The 25,201-nt window shown below is 41.5% G+C and overlaps 1 protein-coding gene across 5 annotated transcripts in view; it reads left to right on the plus strand.

Moving 5' to 3' along the window:
- DNAJC13 (DnaJ heat shock protein family (Hsp40) member C13) overlaps positions 1–15,325 on the plus strand; it is a 119,815-nt gene extending 104,490 nt beyond the window's left edge. For 2 of the 5 annotated variants that reach the window (XM_023735951.1, XM_004381404.1), the window contains 8 exons: positions 1,607–1,776; positions 1,943–1,985; positions 2,347–2,520; positions 4,182–4,361; positions 4,678–4,818; positions 6,332–6,475; positions 8,388–8,487; positions 14,476–15,325. In XM_023735951.1, coding sequence (XP_023591719.1) covers positions 1,607–1,776; positions 1,943–1,985; positions 2,347–2,520; positions 4,182–4,361; positions 4,678–4,818; positions 6,332–6,475; positions 8,388–8,487; positions 14,476–14,582 — 1,059 coding nt within the window. In that variant the 3' untranslated portion in view covers positions 14,583–15,325. Of the gene's footprint in view, positions 1–1,606; positions 1,777–1,942; positions 1,986–2,346; positions 2,521–4,181; positions 4,362–4,677; positions 4,819–6,331; positions 6,476–8,387; positions 8,488–14,475 lie in introns of those variants that run through there. The other 3 variants (XM_023735950.1, XM_023735949.1, XR_002824859.1) reach the window with 3 other exon arrangements.
- Positions 15,326–25,201: the final 9,876 nt, after the last annotated feature.

A 25,201-nucleotide genomic window follows, 5' to 3' on the forward strand; every position in this document is an offset into this window, starting at 1 on the left:
AAGTTGAGAATTTAGAGGGTTAAAATGTGGGGTTGTTAACCAATGTCATAAAACAGCATGTGTGTTACTGTTACATGAGAAGCTATCTGTTCTGTAAGCCTTCACCTGAAGTACAATAAAATATTAAAAAAAAAAAAGATGATTTTGTTAAAAACAAACAAAAACCAAAACCAAGAGCAGTTGTACTAAAGGTGAAGTTATTGGCCTGCCATAGTAAGCTTATGGCACTGTGGGCCTGGCATTGTTGGCAGAACTCTATTTTGTGAATCACAGGCCTGGGTCTTCATATTCTGTCTGCTGCTACCTTAGCTTCATGACTCTGGACAGCTTGTCTAGAAACCTGAGTTTTTTTTAGCTCCACAGTAAGGAAATTAAAATATATGGCCTCTAAATTCTGTTACAATTTTCAATGCTTCTCCGACATGTATTTCTCTGAGCTTTGTGAGAATGTGCTGCTAGGGGCAGGATGGACCACAGTGAAGTCTCCTTAAACTTGAGGATCTTGTGACCCAGACGGGTGACAGACATTTAATCTCGTTCTGTACATAGTTTTGGCCACTGTAGAATTGAATTGTGTTTTGGCATGGTGCTCTCAGCATAGTTGAGGAATATAGGAAGAAATAAGCTTGTGAAACTCCTTGTTGATTTCATCCTGAGGGCATTGTTTAATACATGGCAAAATGTCCTCCTATGAGAACCTCAGAAGAAATTACTTTTTTCTTCCAGAAGCAATTGGACTTGAGCAGCTGGCACAGTTTTATTTTATGATGTTCTATATCGTGTAATTGACATTGTTTCCTTCTGTTCATTGACTGCCAAGAAGTTCAGAGCTAAATTTGTGTATATTGCCAGCAATTATGTGTATTAGTCTTCATATTAATCTTCATTTATTCAAGCAAGTATTTGGTCACCTGTTATGTGCCAGGCACTGAGAATACAGGCAACGAGCAAGACAGACTGTGTCGGGGAGGTTTCCGTAAGAGGAAATTTGAGCACGGGCTTGAATGACATAAAGGAGAGAGAACCATGTCAAGATCTGAGGGAAAAACTTATCTCCCCAACCTCACCCTTTGTCCTTTGCCTCACTTACTTTTAATTTATGTTTATGTGTGTGTTGGATGTATTTTTCAAAGCTGCTTTTTAAACCCTTTTTGGAAAAAGACACAGCATAACATGAAACAGTACAGCAAAATGCAGTATGAAATATTGTAAGACACCAAGGCAGCATGAGGACGGGGGAGGGCTCAGGGTGCTCTGGGAAGAGGGGACAGCACGTGCATGTGCAGGGCTGGCAGGGGAGCTCTGGGAACTACATGCCGGGGATCCTGAATTTCTTCAGGCTTGAAGGAGGGGGTCTAGGGCGGTAGAAGTGAAGTCAGAAGGATAAGCGGGAGCAGATCATAATGAGTCTTTAAGTTAAAGTTACTTTTGCATAAATCAAGATTTATCTTTTCTCTCACCGCAAAACTCTTGGATAATAGTTATAGCCCATACGAGCATAACACAGATGACAGCGATATTCTATCTAAAAAAACGTAAAGCAAACCAACTCGTAAGATGTTTCCAGTAGGTCTTTTTTTTTCCTTTCTCAAACCTTTTCATATAGGTTCGAATTACATTAATGAAATTTCTACCAAGTGTTTTTATGGATGCTATGAGAGACAACCCTGAAGCTGCTGTACATATTTTTGAAGGAACTCATGAAAATCCTGAGTTAATTTGGAATGATAGTTCCAGAGATAAAGTGTCCACAACAGTTAGAGAAATGATGCTGGAGTAAGTAAAGACAAATGAAACAGCATATGGCCTTTAGATATAGTCGTCCGGGGAGGGCAGAGTTTTCCCACTCCGCCTTATCACCTTGCTAAGGCTTATTCTACAGGTTAATGGAAGTGTTTTGTGACTGAAGTCTCTCCCCACCCCTTTTTTTTTTCCCCTCAAGGCACTTTAAAAATCAGCAAGACAATCCTGATGTAAACTGGAAGGTAAGATGTGCTTTATTCAGAAGAAGAAATTTTACATTTTACTGTTTTTTTTTTTTTTTTCTTGTTGATTGATTTTTTTGTCAGTTTAATGCCAACTTATAGTAGGTATTGGGTATTCCCCTGGAAAAGAAGACTTAACATAAAAGTAGGAATACTCACTTTTGAAGTAAGTAATTTATAAAAGTACCCTTTCTGAACTTTATTAAGAGAAAATAAAACTCAGTAATTGTAATTAGATTATATTAATGGCTATTAAGGACCAATTTCAGATACATTTCTTTAATATGGTTTGCATTTCTTGCTGCATGTACGACTGTTGATTATTAAGTGACCTGACTATACTATGGTTCTTTCTCTAAAGTTGCCTGAAGATTTTGCTGTGGTATTTGGAGAAGCAGAGGGTGAACTTGCTGTTGGAGGAGTTTTCTTGAGAATCTTTATTGCACAACCAGCTTGGGTTCTAAGAAAGCCTAGAGAATTTCTTATTGCACTGTTAGAAAAATTAACCGAGCTCCTGGAGAAGAACAGTCCTCATGTAAGCTTCAGTCATAAGCCAGATATTTCAAATCGTTTGCTTAATATACTGATACTGTTTTTGTTAAAACAGCATTCTTATTGAGCATACTTTAAGAATTGGCCACCTCTTTCAATCTAGCAGCCACTTTAAATTCAGACATCCCCATTGATCTTTTTTTGCATGTTCAAAGGTAAAACTTCTGAGTATAATGTTTATTTCTGAACCAAAGTTAGAGGTATCTATATTGACAGGATGCTGTAAGTGTTCACTGTCCCCCAAAAGTGTGTCCTTCTGTGGGATATGTTCTTTACTTAGCATGGCATATATAGCAGGGGTGACCTGAGTTACAGAAATTGACAGGAAAGTGGTACTACGTGGATGAGCCTTGTAACCATGTTCAAAGTAGAAGGCTGGGAAAGCAGAAGTGAGTGAGAAACTAGCCTTGGTCTTGGTTTGGTGAGTCAGAAATCCTAATATATAGCGTTTTATTATTTGAGCTTTAGATTGAAAATAATTGAGACGTGATTAGAGATTGAATTAAACAGGCTGGCTCTGGCAAAACAACTAAGAGCCTGAGCTTTGTTGTTAGGTGGTCTGGATTCAAGTCCCAGCTCCACCATGTACTAGCTCTGTGAGAGTACCTCATGTCTCTGCCCCAGTCGCCTCATTTATAAAATGTTCATAGCACCTGCCCCTCAGGCTGAGGTTTTAAAGTTTTCAATACATGTAGCATACTTAGCATAATGCTTGGCACATATTGAGTGCTTAGAAAATATTCATTATTATTATTAGCAAAACTTTTTTTTTTTTTAAATATGATTAAACCAACAAAAAAGACCAAACCCGTTGCCATCAAGTGAATTCTGACTCATAGCGACCCTATAGCACAGAGTAGAACTGCCCAGTGGGGTTTCCAAGGAGTGGCTGGTGGATTCAAACTGCCAACCTTTTGGTTAGCAGCATGCTCTTAACCACTGCATCACCAGGGCTCCTAAATCTGATTAGTGTGCCAAATATTGACCTGTGTCACTTTCCATAGTCACGTTTTCTCTTTACTAGGAATGTTACCACACACATAGTTTGTTTAGAAAATGAAATCCTTAAGAGAAAAAACTGAAACTTAGAAAGGGGAGGCACATAACATTATCTGCCTACCTCACCTTTCTTTCTGGGAATGTCCACATGTCCATGATCACTTAAGATGTGTTATGCTGTGGCTCCATATATCTGCATGTAGTGGCATAAGCAACAGCTCTTTGCAGTCTAGTGTCCTCAATGCATAGTGCATTCTGGCAGCCAGACATGTTAAATAGTAGGATTTTTAATAGAATTGGGAAGACATCTGCATTCTGCTGACACTGACATTTCTATAACATTGTTTAAAAATTTCTAGTAATATCTTTTGGGAGATGATGTCTTAAACCTACAGTTGAAACAAGATGTAACCTGACCCAGTGAAAGGCTGCTTAGATTAAGAGAGCACATTATGAAAGTCCTTTGAATTAATTCCTTTTATCAAAGAAAGGGGAAGTTTGTTGTTCTCTTAGGCTTTGTGAATCAATTTTCAAGTATCAGCTCTTAGACCTTGTGGGTCCCTAGTTTTGAGCACCAAGGATGTTTAGGACGTCATCAGCATTTTATAGCTCTTTGTGGTTTGTTTGGCATTTTTCACCCTCCAGGGGGAGACTCTGGAAACTCTGACAACGGCAGCTGTGTGTCTCTTCAGCGCACAGCCTCAGCTGGCTGACCACGTCCCGCCTCTGGGCCAGCTTCCCAGAATCATCCAGGCGATGAATCACAGGAACAGCGCCATTCCCAAGAGTGCCATTCGGGTCATCCACGCCCTGTCTGAAAACGAGGTATTGGTGAATCTGTTTGGTAGCTTCTGTGGCTCCAGAACTTATCTACCCTCCCTCTTCGTGACTAATGTGTATTATAGTATAAATTCCCTTTCTGCCATGTGCCTTTCTGCATATGAACTGCATGGTATACTATAACCATTTGTAAATCAGTTAAAATGATATAATTAGTAGGCTGAACTTGACTCAGTTCATTGTGATAGTTGAACTGAATGTAGGCTTTTCATTTGTTTTATTTACATAATATTTACTGTGCTGCATAAAGTATTGTTACTCTACAAGTATTGCTTCTCTCCTTTTCCTTTGGGGTGCTTAGCTGTGTGTTCGAGCCATGGCATCGTCAGAGACCATCGGCCCACTGATGAGTGGAATGAAAAAGCGAGCCGATACTGTTGGTCTAGCCTGTGAAGCAATTAACCGAATGTTTCAGAGGGAGCAGAGTGAATTAGTAGCACAAGTAAGTGACTTTCTAGATTTAGCACTGCTTAGAAAAGCAAACATAGACAGATAGATTTTTACTTATTTAGCACTGACTTGGTTTCCTGTAGGTTTGCTAGAGAGATAACTTCCGAGTTAGTGCATGTATGAGTTTATATGATTATAGCATGTATGAGTTTATATGATTATACACACAGTGTAAAGGGGGCCAGCTGCCAAAAATCTTACCCACTTCAAAGTACTTTTGTGATGTTTACATTTTAGCTTTCAGTTATCTACTGAGCATTTCTCCTTAGCTTTGTTCTGTAAAATTGACTTCATCCTCTTTGGAAAGATTTATTTGGAATCTATGTTTCTTAAATAATGTTTAAGATGCGTGCCCAGATTTTTATTGTACTCTTCAGAGAGACAGTCTGCCTAATAGAACTTGGTGGGTACCAGTGTAGAACAGACAAACACTGAAGGAACAAAACAACACGGTAAGTTTAAAAACTGTTTCAAAAGTCTTCTCTACAACTCTATAACTGGAGGACTCTTCGTATCGAAAACCCTTCAGTGGCTCCCCATTACCTTCCTGGTGTCGGAGTGGTATCTCACATGTTTAGCCTGAATACAAGGCCCTGCACCTTTATTGTCTGCCTCTCCTGTTTCCCAAGCCCTTTTCCTGCTACATCTCCTGCCTTTGTGCAGGTAGAGGTCTTAGGTATTTATAGTAATATCCTAACGAGATATCGGAAGCTCTGAGGTTCAACCTTTTAATTGATTTGGAGAGTTTAGTTTGATGTATTGGAAAGAACGCGAGCTCTCGTACTACCACCAGATGGCTCCGTGACCTCAGGCATGATACTCACCTCCTCTTGGATTCCTTGTCTGTAAAATAAAGGTACTGCTACCTCATGGGGTTGTTATGAGAATGAAATGAGGTAATGCAGGAATAGTATCTGAAAAAAAAGGTACACTCAATAAATGTTAGTTGTCTTTGCCTTGTCCCTTTGAGTTTCAGAATGGACAGTGAAAGTTGTGATACCTGAGTACTGTTCAGCTTATATTAGGCTGGTATGAACATATGTATAATGAATGCAAAGGTTGCTATTTTAAGAGAATTTGAAAAAAATATTAGGGTATTCCAGATATTGTTGCCCCATTAATCTTGTGTGATTAGAGCAGGCAGCCCAGTGTAGTGGCCAAAAGCTCAGGTTCCAGAGTCACTACCCAGCTCTATGGCTGAACACGTTTCTCCACCCTCCATGCATTGGCTTCTGCATCTGTAGTAATAGTACCAACCCCGTCAGGTTGCTGGGGAGATTAAATGAAATAATCAGTGTATAACATTTAGGACAGTTAAATACTAAGAATGTCATTACATGCTAAAAAAAGAAAATTCTGTATCTAGGATTAGAATAGTGTGAAAACAGGTGGTTTAGTAAATGGGTTGCTCTTCTTCCAGCCATAATCCTGGAGGTGAAATTATTTCTTTAGCGGATGGTTAAATTTTTTCAGTATGTTCATATATGCTTAATATGTTTTTCTAGGCCCTGAAGGCAGATCTGGTCCCATACCTCTTAAAATTACTCGAAGGCATTGGTCTTGAAAATCTGGACAGCCCAGCGGCCACTAAGGCTCAGATTGTTAAAGCTCTCAAGGCAATGGCTCGAAGCCTGCAGTACGGAGAACAGGTGAGTCTGCACAGTGGCAGCTTGGATCTGCCGAATGCCACCCTATCTCCACAAAGCCAGGGTCTTGGCCACGATGGTCTATGCACCTGGGCTCGGGTTCCACCTAAGGTGTGATTCTTTTGCCTGTCATTGGAGCAGATCAAGAGACCAAGGATGGACTTGCATAGTTTCCTCATAACAAAAGCACACACCGTATGCTTACATAGTCACTCGGGAGAATTCCTTTTCTGTGTAATGATGGCATGTTGTACATTGCAGGAAGAAAAAGTGTTAAAAGACTCCACTCAGCATAACAGATTTAGTGCTGGCTAAAATTGACTTCCTGCTCTAAGAGTTATTGTTGTATGCTGATAACCACATTCATTAACTATCCCATAATGCCATTTTTAAAGATACAGAACATCATTTTGGTTTTCTTCTCCTTTATTAGCCCTTATTAAGTGTTAGTTTCCTTTTTCTTTTGTTGTGACTTATTTATGTATTAATTGTGTTTCAGTTGCATTTGCTGACTTCAGGCCTCTTCAGTAATTTCATTTTCATCTTTGGTTTTCTTCTGATTGTTGCCTCTGTGGAGCTTCTCATTCAGTATTACTGTATAGCCTTGTCTACTGATGCTCTTTTTATAGGTTTAAATTGACTTTAAAGTTTTCCTTTAGTGAATCCAGTGTGTTTGTATGTTTCAACTAAAGAAACGTTTTTGATGCCATTGTCCAGTCTAGCAGTATCATCATTTGAGCAATTTAAAATGATATTAAAGGAGAGAGCGCTTCTTGCAGCAGTTACTAACTATTATGTTTAATGAGGTGTTTTCTGGACTTGTGCCCACGGGTGTCCTGATGGCAAGCAAAGGCACTCCTGTATTGTCAGCTGCAGGCCGTGTCCTCCCCTAATCCCTAATCAGGATTTGTATTGATGAAATTAGCAAAGTAACCCTCACCCCACCTTCCATTTCCAAGGAGACGGAAGAGGTATGATAGCTTCCAAGATAGAAACTCCTCTACCTTCGCCGCTAATCACTTCCACTATTGCTCCGTTCTAAGGTTGGGACAGGTGAACTGTTGGACTCACTTTAATGCTTATCACTCTATTATCTGTGTACTGCCTGTCTCCCCTGTTAGACTGGAAGCACTTCAGAGACAGAGACTGGTGTTCTCATCTTTGTGTCCACAGCGTCAGGGGTGCTCAATCAGTATTTCATTTGAACCTTGAAATACAAAAGCTATCCTCTAAATTGGTATTTCTTAAACTCTTTATCTTCTGTCCCACAGAAAAAAATGTTTTTCAGTGTAATCCAGCACTCTCTCTCTCTCTCGCGCGCACACACACACACACACACACACACACACACACACACACACACACACAGTTATTTATGTTCATATATGTATATATTTCACCAAACAGTATTTACCTGTTTTGCATGTGATACATTCTCATGCTTTCTATGAATCTGTTTTATTTTTTCAAGAATGATAGTCACAACCCATAATTTGAAAAACTGTTTTAGGTCTTAGACCTGAGTTTGCAACCTCTTTTCCCCACACCCTTTTTTCCTCAGGAATAATTCATTAGCCCATACCACACTGTCAGCCAGCTGTTATGATTCACAAGAAAAGACGAAGTACAGGCATCTTCCTGCTGGAATTACATTCAAGTCAATTGTAGGTTAGAATAATGGAGCTGTAGAGGGTAGAACAACTTAAGGTCTTCTTCAAGTCTGGTTTAATGGAATGTGCCTGACACAGTGCCTGGTAGTGTTTGATGAATATAAGGTCTTGCTCCATCTTTGGGTCTTTCCTGAGCTGGTCTTCTTCCTTGTTGTCCTGGAAGTTTGATTTTTCTCGTGGATTCCATCTTCCAATACCCAGCCCTTAATTTATTGATGTTGAAAGAGTTTGCTTTACTTCTGTAGGTGAATGAAATCCTGTCTCGTTCTTCAGTCTGGAGTGCCTTCAAAGATCAGAAACATGATTTGTTCATTTCTGAGTCACAAACAGCGGGATACCTCACAGGTAAGTCGTCCCTGGTTGGTTACCCTGAGAAACTTTGCAGAAGCCACTTCTATTGCTCTGATAGACTAAAAATAGCATTTAGAGTGCTTTCATAGGCCATTAGTTGACCTTTCTTGGAGATGTTGTGGGCATGTAGTAGAGCTCTGCTTTTTGATTTTCTTGGACAGCATGTGAACTGTCATGGTGAATGTGTGCTGACTAAAACGGCTTGTACTTGGCTCAGTTTTGAGCCAATTAATTAGCGATGTCATATTTTATACTTGGAGCGTGTCAGTATTAAAATGTCTGTCTTCAACATATAAAAAAATGGAGAAATATCTATGCAGAAATACCGGTATCAAAAACATGATTGCCTCTTTCCATTTCTGTCAGAAAAGCAGATTGAAGCTCCAAATACATATAATCATGTGTAAAATATTTTTCTTCTAAGTTTCCAGTGATGAGTCCAGTTTTACTAAATATTTAGGGGGCAAAATATGTGGGTACCATAAATGAAAGCATGTTTTACTGCTTAGGGATCAAAGGATAATACACTTTTGAAGTTGGAGACATTGTTCATGGGCCATACTAATTAGCACAATAATTTTGGAGTACTAGTACTCATATTGGTTTCTGCTTAAGAAGAAATAGTTTTCAGTTTGAAATTAACCCTAAGAATTTGAGCTAGTTCTTGCCATCTACCTGAAATTATAGTATTTTGAAGATGTCAGCCCTTTGTTCTCCACTCACCAGTGATGATACAGAAAAATTAAGAGGAAAAAAAAATACTACCAGTATTTCTCATACCAGTGTAATGTTTTAATAATCCTGATTACTAGTATTAAAAACAAAACAAAACCTGTTGCCATCAAGTTGATTCTGACTCATAGCGACCCTATAGGACCGAGTAGAACTGCCCCATAGGGTTTCTAAGGAGCAGCTAGTGGATTCAAACTGCTGACCTTTCAGTTTGCAGTGCAGCTCTTAACCTCTGCACCACTGATTACTACTGTAGAAGTTTATAAATCAGGAAGACTGAGTCTTGAATATTCAGAAATAGGGGCTGTGGAGAAAGTCTTACCTGGTTTTAATTGTAGACTCGGTGGTGACACTGTGGCCACTTGAATTTTAATCTGCTCCTAACAGGAGTTGAAGCTGAGCCTGAAGTTTATACAGTGTGCTGCTTTGGCTGTCAGTCGTGTGTATGTTAAGAAAAGAGTCTCTCAGGCTTCCCACCCCCTGTCCTATGAGTTCTGTGGAAAGAGAGACCTAGACTGTGGTCTTAGTCTACCATGTATCTTTCTTTCACATTTGGGACCGAGCAGTAGTTTCTAAGTAATGGAAAACTAAGCACTTTACCTCTTTATACTCTTTTCCCAAACGTTCATATACCACGTTTGTGGCATTACATTCATTACGTTGTATATAAAGATGGTATGATTGGGAAATCTATCTTGTTTTTCTAACCTAAGATTAAAATCACTTAAAAGTTGGCTCTGAAGAATAGTAATATGTAGATTGTAAGCTTTCCTACAGGAGGTCTCTTCTTTTCTCCATTGTACTTGACTTGATGAAATTAAAGATTACAGGTGGTCTTTGACTTACTAACAGGCTATGGACCAAAAAGTCTAAGCTTAGAATGCAGAAGAGATAAGGATTTACTTCAGAGACCTGGACTTCCTTTAGAAATCATTATGTTCCCCATTCCTGTGCAAATCCCATGAGAAAACCAAACTCAACTGCCGTCAAGTTGATTCCAACTCATAGCGACCCTACAGGACAGAGTAGAACTGCCCCATTGAATTTCCAGGGCTGTAAATCTTTACGGGAGCAGACTGCCACATCTTTTTCTCCCGAGGAGTGGCTGGTGGGTTCGAACTGCCAACCTTTTGGTTAGCAGCTGAGTGCTTTAACCACAGTACCACCAGGGCTCCCAAATGCCCAATAACTATAGGAAAAAAGGTTACCGTCTCTGCTTTTTATTTTACTTGACTCCCTCGGGTGGTTTCTGAATGAGATGTAAATAGTACCTATGGGGGTGGAAGAGGGCTAGGGAAGAAGAAGAGTTGGGGTTTACCAGCTTCTTCCCATCCTTGGGTCAGCACAAGGGGCAAAGTTCCATGCAAAGCCAATGAAGGCAGGAGATAGTATAAATCCCAACATGGAAGAGGCCTGGAGCTTTTGCGGCCATTCTAAACGGCATTGCTGAAGCCTGCAGGCAAGTCCATGCAGGATAATCTGGGATAGTTCTGAGCTGTGCTGACCTTGGAATTGTCCAGTTTTTGGTACATCATCAATCTAGGATGTTCTTTTATTGAGACATTAGTTACTTGAGAAGATTTTCCACCTTCGGGACTTCATTCTGAAAAGTTAAAGCTTTTGAGTTCACCACCAGTTGAATTGATGTTAACTGCTTGGGTTGCCAGATGTTTTCTGTTAGCTTTTCTGTTGACGTTTTGTGTGTCATGTGTGTGATAAAAGGGGCAAGTTCTTCTAATAATGGTAAAACCCATTATATGGAACTCTGAGGGATGTATACAATGTTGTGTTGAATTGGAATTTTGTTAAATTAGGATTTACCACACCCTACCTACCCTCAATCTTCAGAAGGTACAGATTGTGCCATACCCAGCCCTCTCAGATCAATTTGCAAGTCAGGTAAGGTGCTGTGAGAACACACATCATGGACCCTCCTTCTAACTAGTGTCTTTGGGTGAGTTTGGCAAGGAAGTGGATTTTGTTTACGAGATGAGGAAAGATAAAAGTTAATTACTACTTCAAAGTAAGATGAGAATGACCAAAAGTACGTTTATTATTTGTCTTCTCTCTGACGGCCAAGCAGATGCCATTCAGTCATATGCTCAGCATTTGGAGTAAAAATGCAAAAGTCCCAGGCAGGATTACTCAGTGTTGACAGATGGAGATAAGACTGCCTAGTTTTTCTCTTGTTTTATGATAAATGATTATTTAAAAGTGCTTCGATGGGATTTTACCTATGATGCAGATAAGTTGTAGTTGCTCATTATTTAGGGCCGTTTATTAGGTTCTAGAGTAATTTGGTGCTGATGAAATCAAGGCCCTATAAAAATAATTTCAGCAATGAAATCCTCAAATTGCATCACCTAGCAAATCAATAGAGAAAGAAGGAATGACACGGAAAGAATCAGGAGCAGGCTGATGTGACGATGCTTCTAGGATCTGGATTTAGAGATGGAGAACTTTTTATATAGAACTTGACTTCCTGAGGTCATTAAAGGGAGAGAGGGAACAGTTGTTGGCTTCTCCTTAAACCAGCCCATGAGTTCTTCGCAGTGTTGGTTTTTATTACCTTTTTTTTTAAATACCTGACCAAGATCACACAGTGTGGGTGCTGTTAACGAGTCCTCCAGGGTTAATGCCAGTTTATTGTGGGATATTAACTGCTGAGTCAGGGCTTCCTTTTGTTTATTTTCCCTCTGAGAACCCCATGGCCATTCTCACCACAGCCCATGCTCCTTCCACTACCCCCACGTGGTAGCCAATTCTGTTTTGCAGGGTTCTTTGTCAGTTTTGCATCTTCTGTCATTCCTCTGAGCAGTCTGACACCTTGCACAGTGCCGCCACGTGCCCCATTTCTGGCGGCCCCTACTCTTTTCTCCCACCTTCCTCTGGAGAACAGTACAGCTCTGTCCTCATCCTGATGACCAGGCAGCACCTTCTACCCCTAGAAACCAGCAGTGTCCTCAAGAACATCCTAGATTTCATTTGCAGAAACATCCAGGAATTGATTTGTCTTTCCTAAGGAGGCAAATGGTAGAGCTAGAATTTGGTTCCCTCTGGATGAACCTTCTGGGCCCATTGTTTCGTCAGTTAGATTGTAGTCCAGAGGTGCCCAAGCTTTCTGAGTTCACAGTGCCCTTAGTGTCTCAGTCATTTTTTCATCCGTCTCAAGGCCAAAAGAAATACCTAATAGTTGAGTTTAGTAGCAGTTACATCAATTTGAAAAGTATTGTATGGTGCCCAGTAGATGTCACTGTGTTTCCCTCATATTTAAAATACCCAGCAGTGCCCTGTGAATTTGCCCCAAGGTGTCTTGGCACACAGTTCGAGAAGCACAGCTTAGCTCATTTTCTATATGTAGCACTCATGATTTGGTCTCAGAGTCTAATATTTTGATGGGAGCCGATTTGAGTCCATAGTCCCAAGTGCTAAGGAACCATACCAGTCTGCGTGTTTGAGATTTTGTTAAGGACCACATCCTCAGTGAGACCTAGTTTTTACTTTTACTGCTGCCCAAGGTTCAAAGAATGATAGGTTGGTGGGAAGTGATATCACAGTGTGGTGTTTAGCCCTGAACCTCATTGTCAGAGGGGGCACGTTGGCCTAGTAGTCTTTTTTCTCAGCAGTCTGTGGAAGGCCCGGCATCCTGATTTGGTGGAAGGCAGGAAGTCTAAAAGGCTTTCTGCGGACTCTTGGACAGCAATGCCCAAACCAGTAGATGCAGGTCCATGGTGGCTCAAAAAAGGAAAAATTGCTTTTATAAGTACAAGATTGTGAGCACCTTGGCGCTCTGGCTGACATCTGTCACAGCTCATGCAGGCTGAGCGGTCTCTGGCCATGTAACTGTGCGCCACATGCAGTATCTCTGCTCAGTGGTGCAAGCCACTTCCCATCTTCAATACAAGTGATCGTAAGGTGAAAAGCAAGACGAGCCTGAATTGTGGCCTTTTTGTCCTACATCAGTCCCTGTTATGCCTTAGCCTTCATCAAACTGCTCTGCTGTTTGCACTTCCTCACAACTTCCCTTGCTGCTTATATTTCTTTTTTCCCTCAGGTGTCTCTCCTTCCCTTCTAACTGGCAGCAGCCCACTTCACCTCAGGAGTGGGCTTTAGATCTGCTCTGCCAGGCAGCTTGCTAACTTCTGTGTAGCTCTCTGAAGCAGGTAGAGAACCGTTTTGCTAAATGCATGCTGCTTCCACTGCCTTTCTAGTCCTAACCCTTCAGTGTTGCTCAGCCATTTGCCTTGTTTCCTACAATTTTCGGCTAAAAGTATTGCTCCATATGCAGTATTATGCTACAGTGGCTTTTGCAAGGACTTTATACAGTTTGTGCTGTGCTTCTGAGCTGTAATTAAATGTCTGCAATATTTAAAATAAACAAGAGGACTAAAACCATTAGATGCTTATAGACATCTTGATAAATGCTGGCATATGTAGCATTTTCATGTAATAGAGACTATCAGAATCAATGAAGATACATAAAACTAAAATACTAAGACGCTATTTCCTGTAGTATTCTTGTTTTGACCTATGACAGGTATCCAGAGCCCTCCTTTTTTTTCCCAGAGACCTCGAAAGCAACACTTGTTCGTTTGGTGTTACTTGTTACAGCAGCATTTCTTTACACCAAATGGAAATTGGTTACCTTTAATGTTTATACCAAGAAACCAAATCTGTTGCTGTGGAGTCGTTTCTGACTCATAACGACCCTATAGGACAGAGTAGAACTACTCCATAGCGTTTCCAAGGAGCAGCTGGTGGATTTGAACTGCCGACATTTTGGTTAGCAGCCGTAGCACGCTGTAGCTCTTAAGCATTGATAGAAGTGTTTATGTTGGGAATTTCATCAAGTCTGACATTTGGATGGGCCGACAAAGTGTTGAGTTTCTTTCCTCTGTTCCCATTTTTTCCATTTGACATAATTATCTTTCAATGCCCTGGATTATTTTTGAAAGATTGAACTTCCCAGAAGATATGAGATGGGAAATTTTTTTCATATTTCCAAACCAGTGTTAATAGCCAGTACAAATTTTGAAATGATTTTTAACTTTTTTTTACTACATGAGTAAAGGCACAACATGAAAATGGTGCTATGTAGCTGTTTGTTAAGGTATAGTTTTCCATTTAGGTGTTTCTTGTAGATTACCAGTTCCTCGTGATGGGGCGCTTGGCCAGGGTCTGGCATTTTTCTAAAGGTCCATGTTCTCAATGACTCTGCTCACTAGAAGGTGTTTCCTCTCTCTCTCGCAGGACCTGGAGTTGCTGGCTACCTTACCGCAGGGACATCCTCATCAGTTATGTCTAACCTGCCGCCTCCTGTAGACCACGAGGCAGGTGACCTTGGCTATCGGACTTGAAATATTCATGAAAGACAATAATTGCTGAAAGGCCAGTGCCGAGTCCACATTCCTCCAGCTGATGCGTTGAAGCAAACTCTTACTGCCTTTCTCCTGGTTTCATGACAGTGTTATTCCTTTTTCTATAAATATATTTTTATTTAGGAAGTCAGTGATTATAATTGTATCAACGTTATAGGAAAGCACTCTGTGGATCAACCTAAGTGGGTACACAAGAATTTTTTTTTCTTGATGTATGTAAGCACATTTTGTTCTTTTACATCTGTTTACAAGACTGTGAATCAAAAAGACAAAACTTTCTTCCTAGTTTTTATAATGTTTTTTTGAATTAGTGTGACTGTGGGGTTGAGCTGCAGTCTAAAGAAGCTGGGCTGAGTCACGTGTCCCGGGAAGGGGTGTCTCTGCCTCCTGCATCACGTCTGCGTGGCCTCCTCCCACCACCGAACACTATTAGGTTTTGTCCCTGCCCCAGTCACTGGTGTCCTCAATCATTAACTTTCTGAGAACAGACAGTACACATCGGTATGTATAACTGGCTTTACCAAATTGAATGAGAAGGAGCTTGTGCAAAAAAATTTAAAAACAATGTCAAGATGTTATGTAAGCAGTTAGTGTAATTGTGAAATGTTCTATACATTATCAAATATATAAAGCTTTCTATATTGAATGTACATTATACAGATCATTCATATGTGTACATAAAATTTTAAAAATAAAGGGAATTGACTGCTTTGTTAATGAGACACCTTTGTTCAAGTTTAATTTTTCCCTTTAGAGATCTTATGTAGATCTTTATTTCCAAGAACAGGCTCCAATGCAAGTGCCCTGGGGGAGGAGCAGTCCCAGTTGCAGGATATTCCCAGGCCCACGAGAAGCAGGAGGTCTGGACGTCCATGCAAAATCTGGTTTTTAAATATGCAACTCAGTCAATGTTTTTAAAACCATATGGACCACACAAAGGCACTTGCAGATTAGATTTGACCCAAGGGTTGCCAGTTTGCTGTCTCTGGAAACAAAATCTGAGGTTCAGTCTCCTAGAAACAAGAGAAAACTGGTAGTTACAGGATCATGGATGTATGTGCTTTCTGTCCAGTGAGTTAATTGCTAAGGAAGTTGTATTTGTAAATAAACTCTTCTGGTTTTGCCATCAAGCTTACAAAAGAAGATGTGTATATTTTCATCATTTTTCAAAGCCTCAATTTAGGGAAATAACTGTAAGAGCAGCAAAAGGCCCTAGCATTGTTAATGGAAAATCTGTTATATACACAAATAAGAATTAATGTATATGCTTACATTTTTTAACATTAAGAAAGTATATGGTTTATGTAACAAGGTTATGTGGTTATTTTGGGTGTAAAGAGGTTTCAGTTCTATATGAACTACAAAGAATATTTGCCTCATTCCCTGGCCCCTGCCAAATGTGGCAATGTCTGTGAGCACAGGAGGAACCCCACGCCTCTGAGCTGATTATTTCAGAGAAAAGTTTCTGAAGATGGGCTTGAGTCACTGAAGGAATGAGTCATTTGTCTTTAAAAAGAAAGATCATATGATAGTAATTCTACGAATATTTGTTGTTGTTAGGTACGGTCGAGTGACCCTGTGTACAACAGAACAAAACACTGCCTGGTCCTTCACCATCCTCACAACCTTTCCTATATTTGAGCCTATTGTTGCAGCCCGTGTCAGTCCATCTTGTTTAGGGCCTTCCTCTTTTTTGCTGGCCCTCTACTTTACCAAACATGATTTCCTTCTCCAGGGATTGGTCCCTCCTGATGACATGTCTGTGATCATTAAGTTTGTGTCTCAACTTGGCTGGGCCTTGATTTTCAGTGGTTTGGCAGTTATGATGTAGTTTGACAGTCATATAATGATGTGATCACTTCCATGATGAGATTTGATATAATGTGATGGGATTTGCTGTGAATAGCCCGACAGCTGAAAGGAAGTTTCCTTGGGGTTATGGTCTACCAGTGTAGGTGGACTCTCTGACAAGGCTCGCAGGCTTTTGTTCCCGCTGGATCCTGAGCTGGCTCCTGTTTGTTTGACCTCCAGTTCTTGGGACTTGAGCTTGCAGCTTACCTGCTGTCTTGCCTGCCGATCTCAGGGTTTGTTAAGTCTTCGCAGCCTGTGAGCCAGAGCCCTGCTGTTTGACTTGCTGATCCTGGGTTTGCCAGCCCCTGCAGCTGCATGAATCAGGAGAGGCTTCCAGACTGACCCACGGACTTGGAACGTTCCAGCCTCTAAAACCACGTTAACCATTTCCTTGATGTAAATCTCTCTTACTATATATATATTTATGTGCTTTACTGGTTTCGCTTCTTTAGAAAACCCAGCCTAAGACATTTGGTACCGAGAGTGGCTCTAGAGAAACAAAATTGTAAAGATGAGCTTTCTAAACTGGTTCTCAAGTCAGGTTAGTCTTAAAGATGTTGATGACTCTGCTTCCAGTAGTAGAGAGGGCACAGCTAATCCATTGCATGAAGTAGCAATACAGTATTCAAAATATCACTACCAGTAGATCAGGTAGTGGTGAGAGGCGAGGCTCTAGGTGATTGCATATTTGATAACTTCCTACAATTTTATCATAATGAGAAGTGTAAGGAAGCTGGTTGGTTGGCCCTACCTTCACTAGACATAGTGTTGAAAGAAAGAGATGAGCTCAGGGCTTCAGAGTCAAAGCTGAAGTACCGCATAAACGACTTCAAAGTTTCCACTTGTGCATTAGTAACAGAGTTGATACTGCCGAAAACCAAACCAAGAGTCTTATCGTAAGAGTGGCTGAATTACAACGCCAACTCAATTCCCAAGCTTGAGTGGTGTCTGAACTTAAAGTGAAGGCATTGATTGGGAAGAAATGGGATCATGAAACTTGGGATGGAGACATACGGGCAGATAATCAGGAAACTGGGGACACTAAGCCCTTAAATTCCATTGAATCACTTCTGCCAGCAGAACCAGCCCTCTCTCTCTCGTCTGAAGAGATGACTCCATGTTTGTCTGCTAAGCCACCCTCCTCAGTAAAACCATTAGCCCCTTCACCTTCATCTAATGAGATCAACCAAGCTGAGTCTAAAGAGCCTTTGAGTCATTGCCTGGGGCATCGCCTGAGGCAGATGCCTTGCAGTGCTGAATGTTCTCAAAACACATCCCCACCACCGATTTTGGCTTCTAGACCTATGTTGTTTTTTAGGTGCTGTGGAGTTGGTTCTGACTCATAGTGACCCAATAGGACAGAGTAGAACTGCCCCATAGCGTTTCCAAGGAGTGGCTGGTGGATTTGAACTGCCAACATTTTGGTTAGCAGCCAAGCTCCTAGTTATAGGTCTAGACTAAAGTCCCAGTGATCCCCAAAAGGTGAAGTACAAAGTGTGACCCAGGAGGAGGTACGCTACACTCCAAAAGAACTGCTCGACTTTTCTAATGTGTACAGATAGAAACCTGGGAAATATGTGTGCGAATGGCTATTAAAAGTGTGGGACAATGGTGCAAGGAACAAAGATGGATCAGTCTGAGTTATTGATACGGGCCCACTAAGCACAGATTCTTCAGTGTTTCAACTCAAGAGGTTAGGAAAGGATCTAATAGTTTGCTGGGGTCGCTGAAGCATGGATTACCTGGTGGCCTACACGAAATCAAGTTGAAGTACCTGACCTGCCTTGGTATACTGTAGAAGAAGGTATCCAAAGGTTTAAGGAAATTGCCATTTTAGAGTGGATTTATCAGGTTAGACCCACAGACCACACATGGAGTATCCAGAGACACACCTTTTGCCACAATGGTGAGGAACAAATTTGTGAAGGGAGCCCCAGCATCCTTGAAGACTGCTGTGATTGCTACTTTATGTAAGTCAGATTTGACAGTGGGAACTGCTCTAACTAAAATGGGGCTGATTGGACCTCGTCGTGGTAGGGGCCAAGTGGCACTCAGCCAACAAAGACAAAGGGGGCTGGTTACCGTAGCAGACAGCAGAGTTAAAGCAGTAATCAGAATAGTTTGACTTGTTTGGACTTAATGGCATTGGCTACTTAGTCATGGTGTCCCTAGGAGTGAAATAGATAGGAAATCTACTATTTACTTGATCTGTACAAGTGGAAGAATTCTAGGTCAAGTGAACAGCAATCTAACTTGAATTGCCAGAATAGTCACGGCCCCTCAGTCAACTTCCAGACTTGAGTGAGTTTAAAGACCCACAACCCCTTGAAGGAAGGGGAGGCTGGATCCCCTTGAAGAAGGACTCCACTACACTGCCAAAAATTTATAATGTTAATCTTTCTCCAAGCCTTCCCCAAAGGGATCTATGGCCTTTTACTAGAGTTCATTGGAGGAAAAGGAAATAATCAGACTTTTCTCTGATTACTGGATACTGGCTCTGAGCTAATTCCAAGGGACCCAGAACATCACTGACCCACCAGAGTGGGGGCATATGGAGGTCAGGTTATTAATGGAGTCTTAGCTCATGTCCATCTCATAGTAGGTCCAGTGGGTCCCTGAACCCATCCTGTAGTGATTTCCCTAGTTCCAGAATGCATAATTGGAAAAGATATACTCAGCAACTGGCAGAACCCCCATATTGGATCCCTGACAAATGGAGTAAGGGCTATTATGGTAGGAAAAACCAAGTGGAAGCCATTAGAACTGCTCCTACCCAGGAAAATAGTAACCCAAAAGCAATACTGCATTCCTGGAGGGATTGCAGAGATTACTGCCACCATCAAGAACTTGAAGGATGCAGGAGTAGTGATTCCCACCACATCCCCATTCAACTCGCCTATTTGGCCTGTGCAAAAAACAGATGGTTCTCAGAGAATGACAGTGGATTATCGAAAACAACCAGGTGGTGACTCCAATTGCAGCTGTTGTTCCAGATGTAGTTTTACTGCTTGAACAAATTAATACATGTCCTCATTCCTGGTATGCAGCTGTTGATCTGGCTAATGTCTTTTTCTCCATACCTGTTTTAAAGGACCACCAGAAGCAGTTCACAATTCAGCTGGTAAGGCCAACAATACACATTCAGTGTCCTACCTCAGGGCTATATCACCTCTCCAACCCTATGTCATAGTTTAGTCTGCAGGGATCCCTTCCGTAAGATGTCACACTGGTCCATTACATTGACGACATTATGCTAACTGAACCTAGTAAGGAAGAAATGTCAATGACTCTGGACTTACTGGTAAAACATTTATGTGCTATAGGGTGGGAAATTAATCCAACAGAAATTCAGGTGCCCTCTACCTCAGTGAAATTTATAGGGGTTTAGTGGTGTGGGGCATGTCAAGATATTCCTTTTAAAATGAAGGATAAGTTATTGCATCTGGCCCCTCCCACAACTAAAAAGGAGGTATAACACCTAGTGGGCCTCTTTGGATTTTGAAGGCACAACATATCCCTCATTTGGGTGTACTACTCTGACCTATTTAACAAGTAACTGAAAAGCTGCTAGTTTTGAGTGGGGCCTAGACCAAGAGAAGGTTCTGCATAGGTTCAGGCTGCCGTGCAAGCAGCTCCCGTCATTGCTCAATGGGTTCATGAAGAAAGTTGCCATGGTGGTAGGGAAGGAGGTTATGCATGGGCTCAGCAACATGGACTTCCACTCACCAAGGCCAGTTTGGCTACAGTCACTGCCGAGTGCCCAGTCTGCCAGCAGCAGAGCCCAGCACTAAGTCCTCGATATGGCACCATCTCTTGAGGTGATCAGACAGCAACCTGGTGGTAAGTTGATTACATTGGACCACTTTCATCATGGAAAGGGCATTGTTTTGTTCTATCTGGAAAAGACACTCTGGATATGGATTTGCCTTCCCTGCACGTGATGCTTCTGCCAAAACTACCATCTGTGGACTCACAGAATACCTTATCCACTGTCATGATATCCCACACATCATCACCTCAGATCAAGGGACTCCACAGCAAATGAAGTGTGGCAGTGGGCCCATGCTCATGGAGTTCACTCGTCTTACCGTGTTCCCCATCATCCTGAAGCAGCTAGCTTGATAGAACAATGGAGTGGCCTCCTAAAGACACAATTACAGTGCCAGCTAGGTGGCAATACCTTGCAGGGTTGGGGCAGTGTTCTCCAGGAGACTGTATATGCTGTAAACCAGCATCAAATATATGGTGTTGCGTCTCCTATAGCCAGGATTCATAGGTCCAGGAATCAAGGGGTGGAAATGGGAGTGGCACCACTCACTATTACCTCTAGTGACCCACTCAAAAAATTTTTTCTTACTGTCCCCACAACCTTATGCTCTGCGGGTCTAGAGGTCTTAGTTCCAAAGGGAGGAATGCTGTGATCACTTATATGATGAGATTTGATATAATGTGATCACCTCCATGATGGGATCTGCTGTGAGTAGCCAGTCAGTTGAAAGGGAGTTTCCTTGGGGGTGTGGCCTACATCCAATATAGGTAGACTCTCTGGCAAGGCTCGTAGGCTTTTGTTCACTCTGGATCCTGCAGCTGGCCCGTTCGCCTGACCTCCGGTTCTTGGGACTTCAGCTAGCAGCTTACCTGCCGTCTTGCCTGCCAGTCTTGGGATTTGTAAGTCTTCACAGCCTGTGAGTCAGAGCTCTGCTTTTTGACTTGCTGATCCAGGGTTTGCCAGCCCCTTCGGCTGTGTGAAACAGGAGAGGCCTCCAGTCTGACCCATGGACTTGGGACATTCTAGCCTGGTTTGTTTCAGTTTGAACCCCTGCTGAGAATTTGCATTTGTAACAAGTTCTCAGCTGAGAATTTGTATTTATAAAAAGTTCCCAGGAAGTTATACATAAGAATCACCTGGGATCTTATTAAAATGTAGATTGTTTCAGTATTATCTGGGGTGGAAATGCAAATTCTCAGCAGGGAACTTGTTAGAAATGCAAATTCTCAGCAGGGGTTCGAGCCAGAACAAACCAATTCGAAGCCCTGCTTGCCATCCTATTTTCTCCTTTAGACCCTCACACACTATTCTACCTGGAACACTTTTCTGTCCTCCTTGTACCTCTTGTTCTTCAAGACTGGGAGCCTTCCCTGACTCCCTGGAATCGTGGACTCCTGGTAGAGCATTTGGTTTAATAAGTCTCCCCCTAGGATGTAAGTTTTGTGGGTGCAAGACTCAATGCCTGTCTTGTTTATCTTCAGATCCACCAAGGCCTACCTTTATACCTAGTCCATTATATGCACTCAATAAATAATGAATGAATGAATCAAACTGTGTTTATATAAATCAGTCTTCATGATTAAAAAAATAGTGCAGATTCACATGGTACAAGTTTGAGTATATTAGCAAACAGCAACCTTTATAAATTGACGTTAATGAAGCCATAGCCTATGTCTGAGTCAGTGCTGTGTGTGATAATAGTTCCAAAATTACAAATCCCTTCTCCAGGCAAATCTTCTCTTTGAGATATTTTAAACAACGCCAGCTTCTCAGAATCCAACCTACTGCAGTTTGGCGCTAGGACTGGAGCTCCCAATTAAAGAGGAATTCTACCAATTCTCTTGCTTCCTGCTTTTAGGTTCTTTAGTTGAAGCTGTTTCAGGCTTGTCTGCCTGTCCTCAAGCTTCTGCAGTGGAAATGTGATCTTAAAAGAGAAATTTTGAAATGTCTTCCCTTTGTTTTCTGTGTAAGAACCAGTATATTTTCTCAAGGTTGTATGGGGAATGGAAACCTGGCCTTATCTTATACAAATGGGTGGTGGTAATTACATTAAGTGAGTTGTCAAGTGGATGACATACCTCACGAGGGCAAGGACAGCACGTCCTGTTCACGTGTGCATTCCCCTTGGGGGCTCAATAAGGAATGTTGAATTGCCGGGATTGCGGGTGTTGTCAGTCTCAGTCTCTAAAATTAATCTGGTATTCTTTCAATTCCAATTGGTGTAGTGCTATGTTGTTTCAACTAGATGTAAATAAGAAATCCTTTTAATTTAACGTACTTTGAAGAATCATGAGTCAGCAAAAACATTACTGAGCAGGAAGGAAACATTTTAAGTCCCTCAGCATTTCTGCTTCATTTCTGGCAAAATGTTGAAGCTTCTTTGAGTGGCTGTTTTTTCTTCTGGGTGGTTTTTGTCTCTAGTTTTGTCAGCAAAAGAAAGGTTTAAAATAGAGCAAAGAAAATAATCAGTATGTGAAGATACACTATATATGGATTTGCCTGTCAAATTATTAATTCCTTTGGGATTAAATTAGTCTAGCTGTCTAGGAGAGCTGGAGGGAGGAAGACCTCTTGCAGGAAAGGTTTCAACTGGGTTTAGAATTTAGAATCTAACCTCATCCAATGTAGGAGGGTAAGACTGCCAAGGCCAAAAGATCTGCCTGAAGTCCAACCAAGCCTAGGTCTTCCTGGCTTCTGCCTAAGGATCAGTCTATGCAAGGATGGTAAATACCACCAATGACAAGCATCCCTAATTGATCACTGTATTCCTCTCTGCCCTCAGACTGAGAATGAGCAGCCATGAGCACACGTGAGAGCAGACTGTGAAAGGAAACTCATTCGTTCCTCAAGGTTCCTATAAAAGAGAACTTGCTCCTCTCAGCACTGACACCTACATCTGATAAGAGAGCCATCCTTTTAATCTTATTTAGTGGCTTATTTCCTTACTAGTAGAAAGTTCTTTCAGACTCTTGGAGACAGACTTGGGAGTTATGATGCTCTAAGCTAAATGAAATGCAGCAAGTAAACCATTTGGGGACCATTTCCTCTGAAGCCAAAAAAACCTCATCATAATTTTCCAAGGGATGAGTTAGGAGGAAATAATTATCACAGTTTTCAGTTTAATAAAAAATATTGTCTCCATTTCCCGTGACAAGATCATTTATTAATTACACAGAGCCAGGAGGACGCTTTGGCTCATAAATCAACTGCGTAATCTTGAGAGAATGAATCTACATTCTTCAATTCCTATGTATTAGATTTGTTGCTGTTAGGTGCTGTTGAGACCGACTCATAGCAACCCTATGTACAACAGAACAAAACACTGCTCCGTCCTGCGCTATCCTCACAATCGTTGCTATGTTTGAGCCCACTGTTGCAGCCACTGTGTCAATCCATCTTTTTGAGTGTCTTACTCTTTTTTGCTGGCCCTCTACTTTACCAAGCATGATGTCCTTCTCCAGGGACCAGTCCCTCTTGGTAACATGTTCAAAGTACGTGAGAGGAAGCCTTGCCATCCTTGCTTCTAAGGAGCATTCTGGCTGTACTTCTTCCAAGACAGATTTGTTAATTCTTCTGGCAGTTCATGGTATATTCAATATTCTTTGCCAATACCATAATTTATAATTCTCCGGTTTTCCTTATTCATTGTCCAGCTTTCACATGCATATGAGGTGATTGAAAATACCATGGCTTGGGTCAGGTGTACCTTAGTCCTCAAAGTGACTATCTTTGCTTTTTAACACTTTAAAGGTATTTTGCAGCAGATTTGCCCAATGCAATGCATCCTTTGATTTCTTGATGGGGTGAAGATAAAGCAGAGAAAAGCCTTTGTTTCAGAGACTTTATCAAAACCACACTATTATACTAGAATGTACATGGATTTTCTTCATGATAAACACATAACCACTACAATGTGAAAGAGGTGCTGAAAAGGAGAAATAAAAATATTATGGCAGGATTCTACGTGCTCTTTGCCCTGAATTATTGGAGACACTTCCCCAAATCCTGCTCCTTTGGAAAATTCTAATAATCACTAGAAGTGGTTTTATTTCTCTTAGTATTCTGCCTTCCCTCTGTACCTGGAGCTGATCACAGCCCTCTGGCCGATCAGACTTGGATTAGACCTGGGGGGTGTGGTGGGGGGAGAATAAATGTATATTCCCCTGAATTGTTAAATACTCATTGAACATGTATTTGATCAATTTGCCTAAACTGCTCTGTGCCCTCTACAGCTGTGGCACCAATGTCTTTCCTCAGCCCCAGTCTTTCCAGCTCCTCTAGTCCATTCCAGGCTGTTGTACAACCTGTGTGCATAGGCAGGGGCTCTGGCTCTGCTCTGTTGAATTTGGAGCTCTATAGGTGAATGCTTTGCCCTCTCACCAATTACTGTGCTGCAAATCAGAGATCAGGAGAGCATCTGTGCACCCTCCTCTATTCACTCATTTACTCCAAGTTTAATGAGCGCCTACTGGATGCCAGGCATGGTTCTGGGGACCAAGGAGATACCAGTACACAAAAAAGGGACATAAGTGAATACAGCAGGGAACAAGTGGGCTGATATTCTAGTGCACAGACAGACCATAGATAAACAGATACAAAACATGTCAACTGGGTGCTATGGAGAAAAGAAAGGCAGATAAGGTACAGGATGACAAAGCCTAATGGTGCTGGTTTAGAGCGAGTGGTCAAGAAGGGACCTCTGATAAGGTGACTTTGGAAGAGACATCTGGAAATTTCCGGGTCACTCCTCTCAGGCAGAGAAACAGGAAGAAGAACTGAGGCTCAGAGGCCTGACTGTCTTCTGTGTTGGAACAGCAGCCAGGAGGCTGGTGATAGTGAGGCAGGGGGATGGAATCAGAGAGGTGTCAGGGACAAGCTCATACGGGCCCCTGTCAGCCAACACAAGGACTCTGAATTTTAATCTAAGTGAGATGGAAGCCACTGCAACGTTTTGAGACGGGTATCTGAGAACAGACCA

The sequence above is a fragment of the Trichechus manatus genome, unplaced genomic scaffold (genome assembly GCF_000243295.1).
Source record: "Trichechus manatus latirostris isolate Lorelei unplaced genomic scaffold, TriManLat1.0 scaffold00084, whole genome shotgun sequence".
NCBI classification, from domain to species: Eukaryota; Metazoa; Chordata; class Mammalia; order Sirenia; family Trichechidae; genus Trichechus; species Trichechus manatus.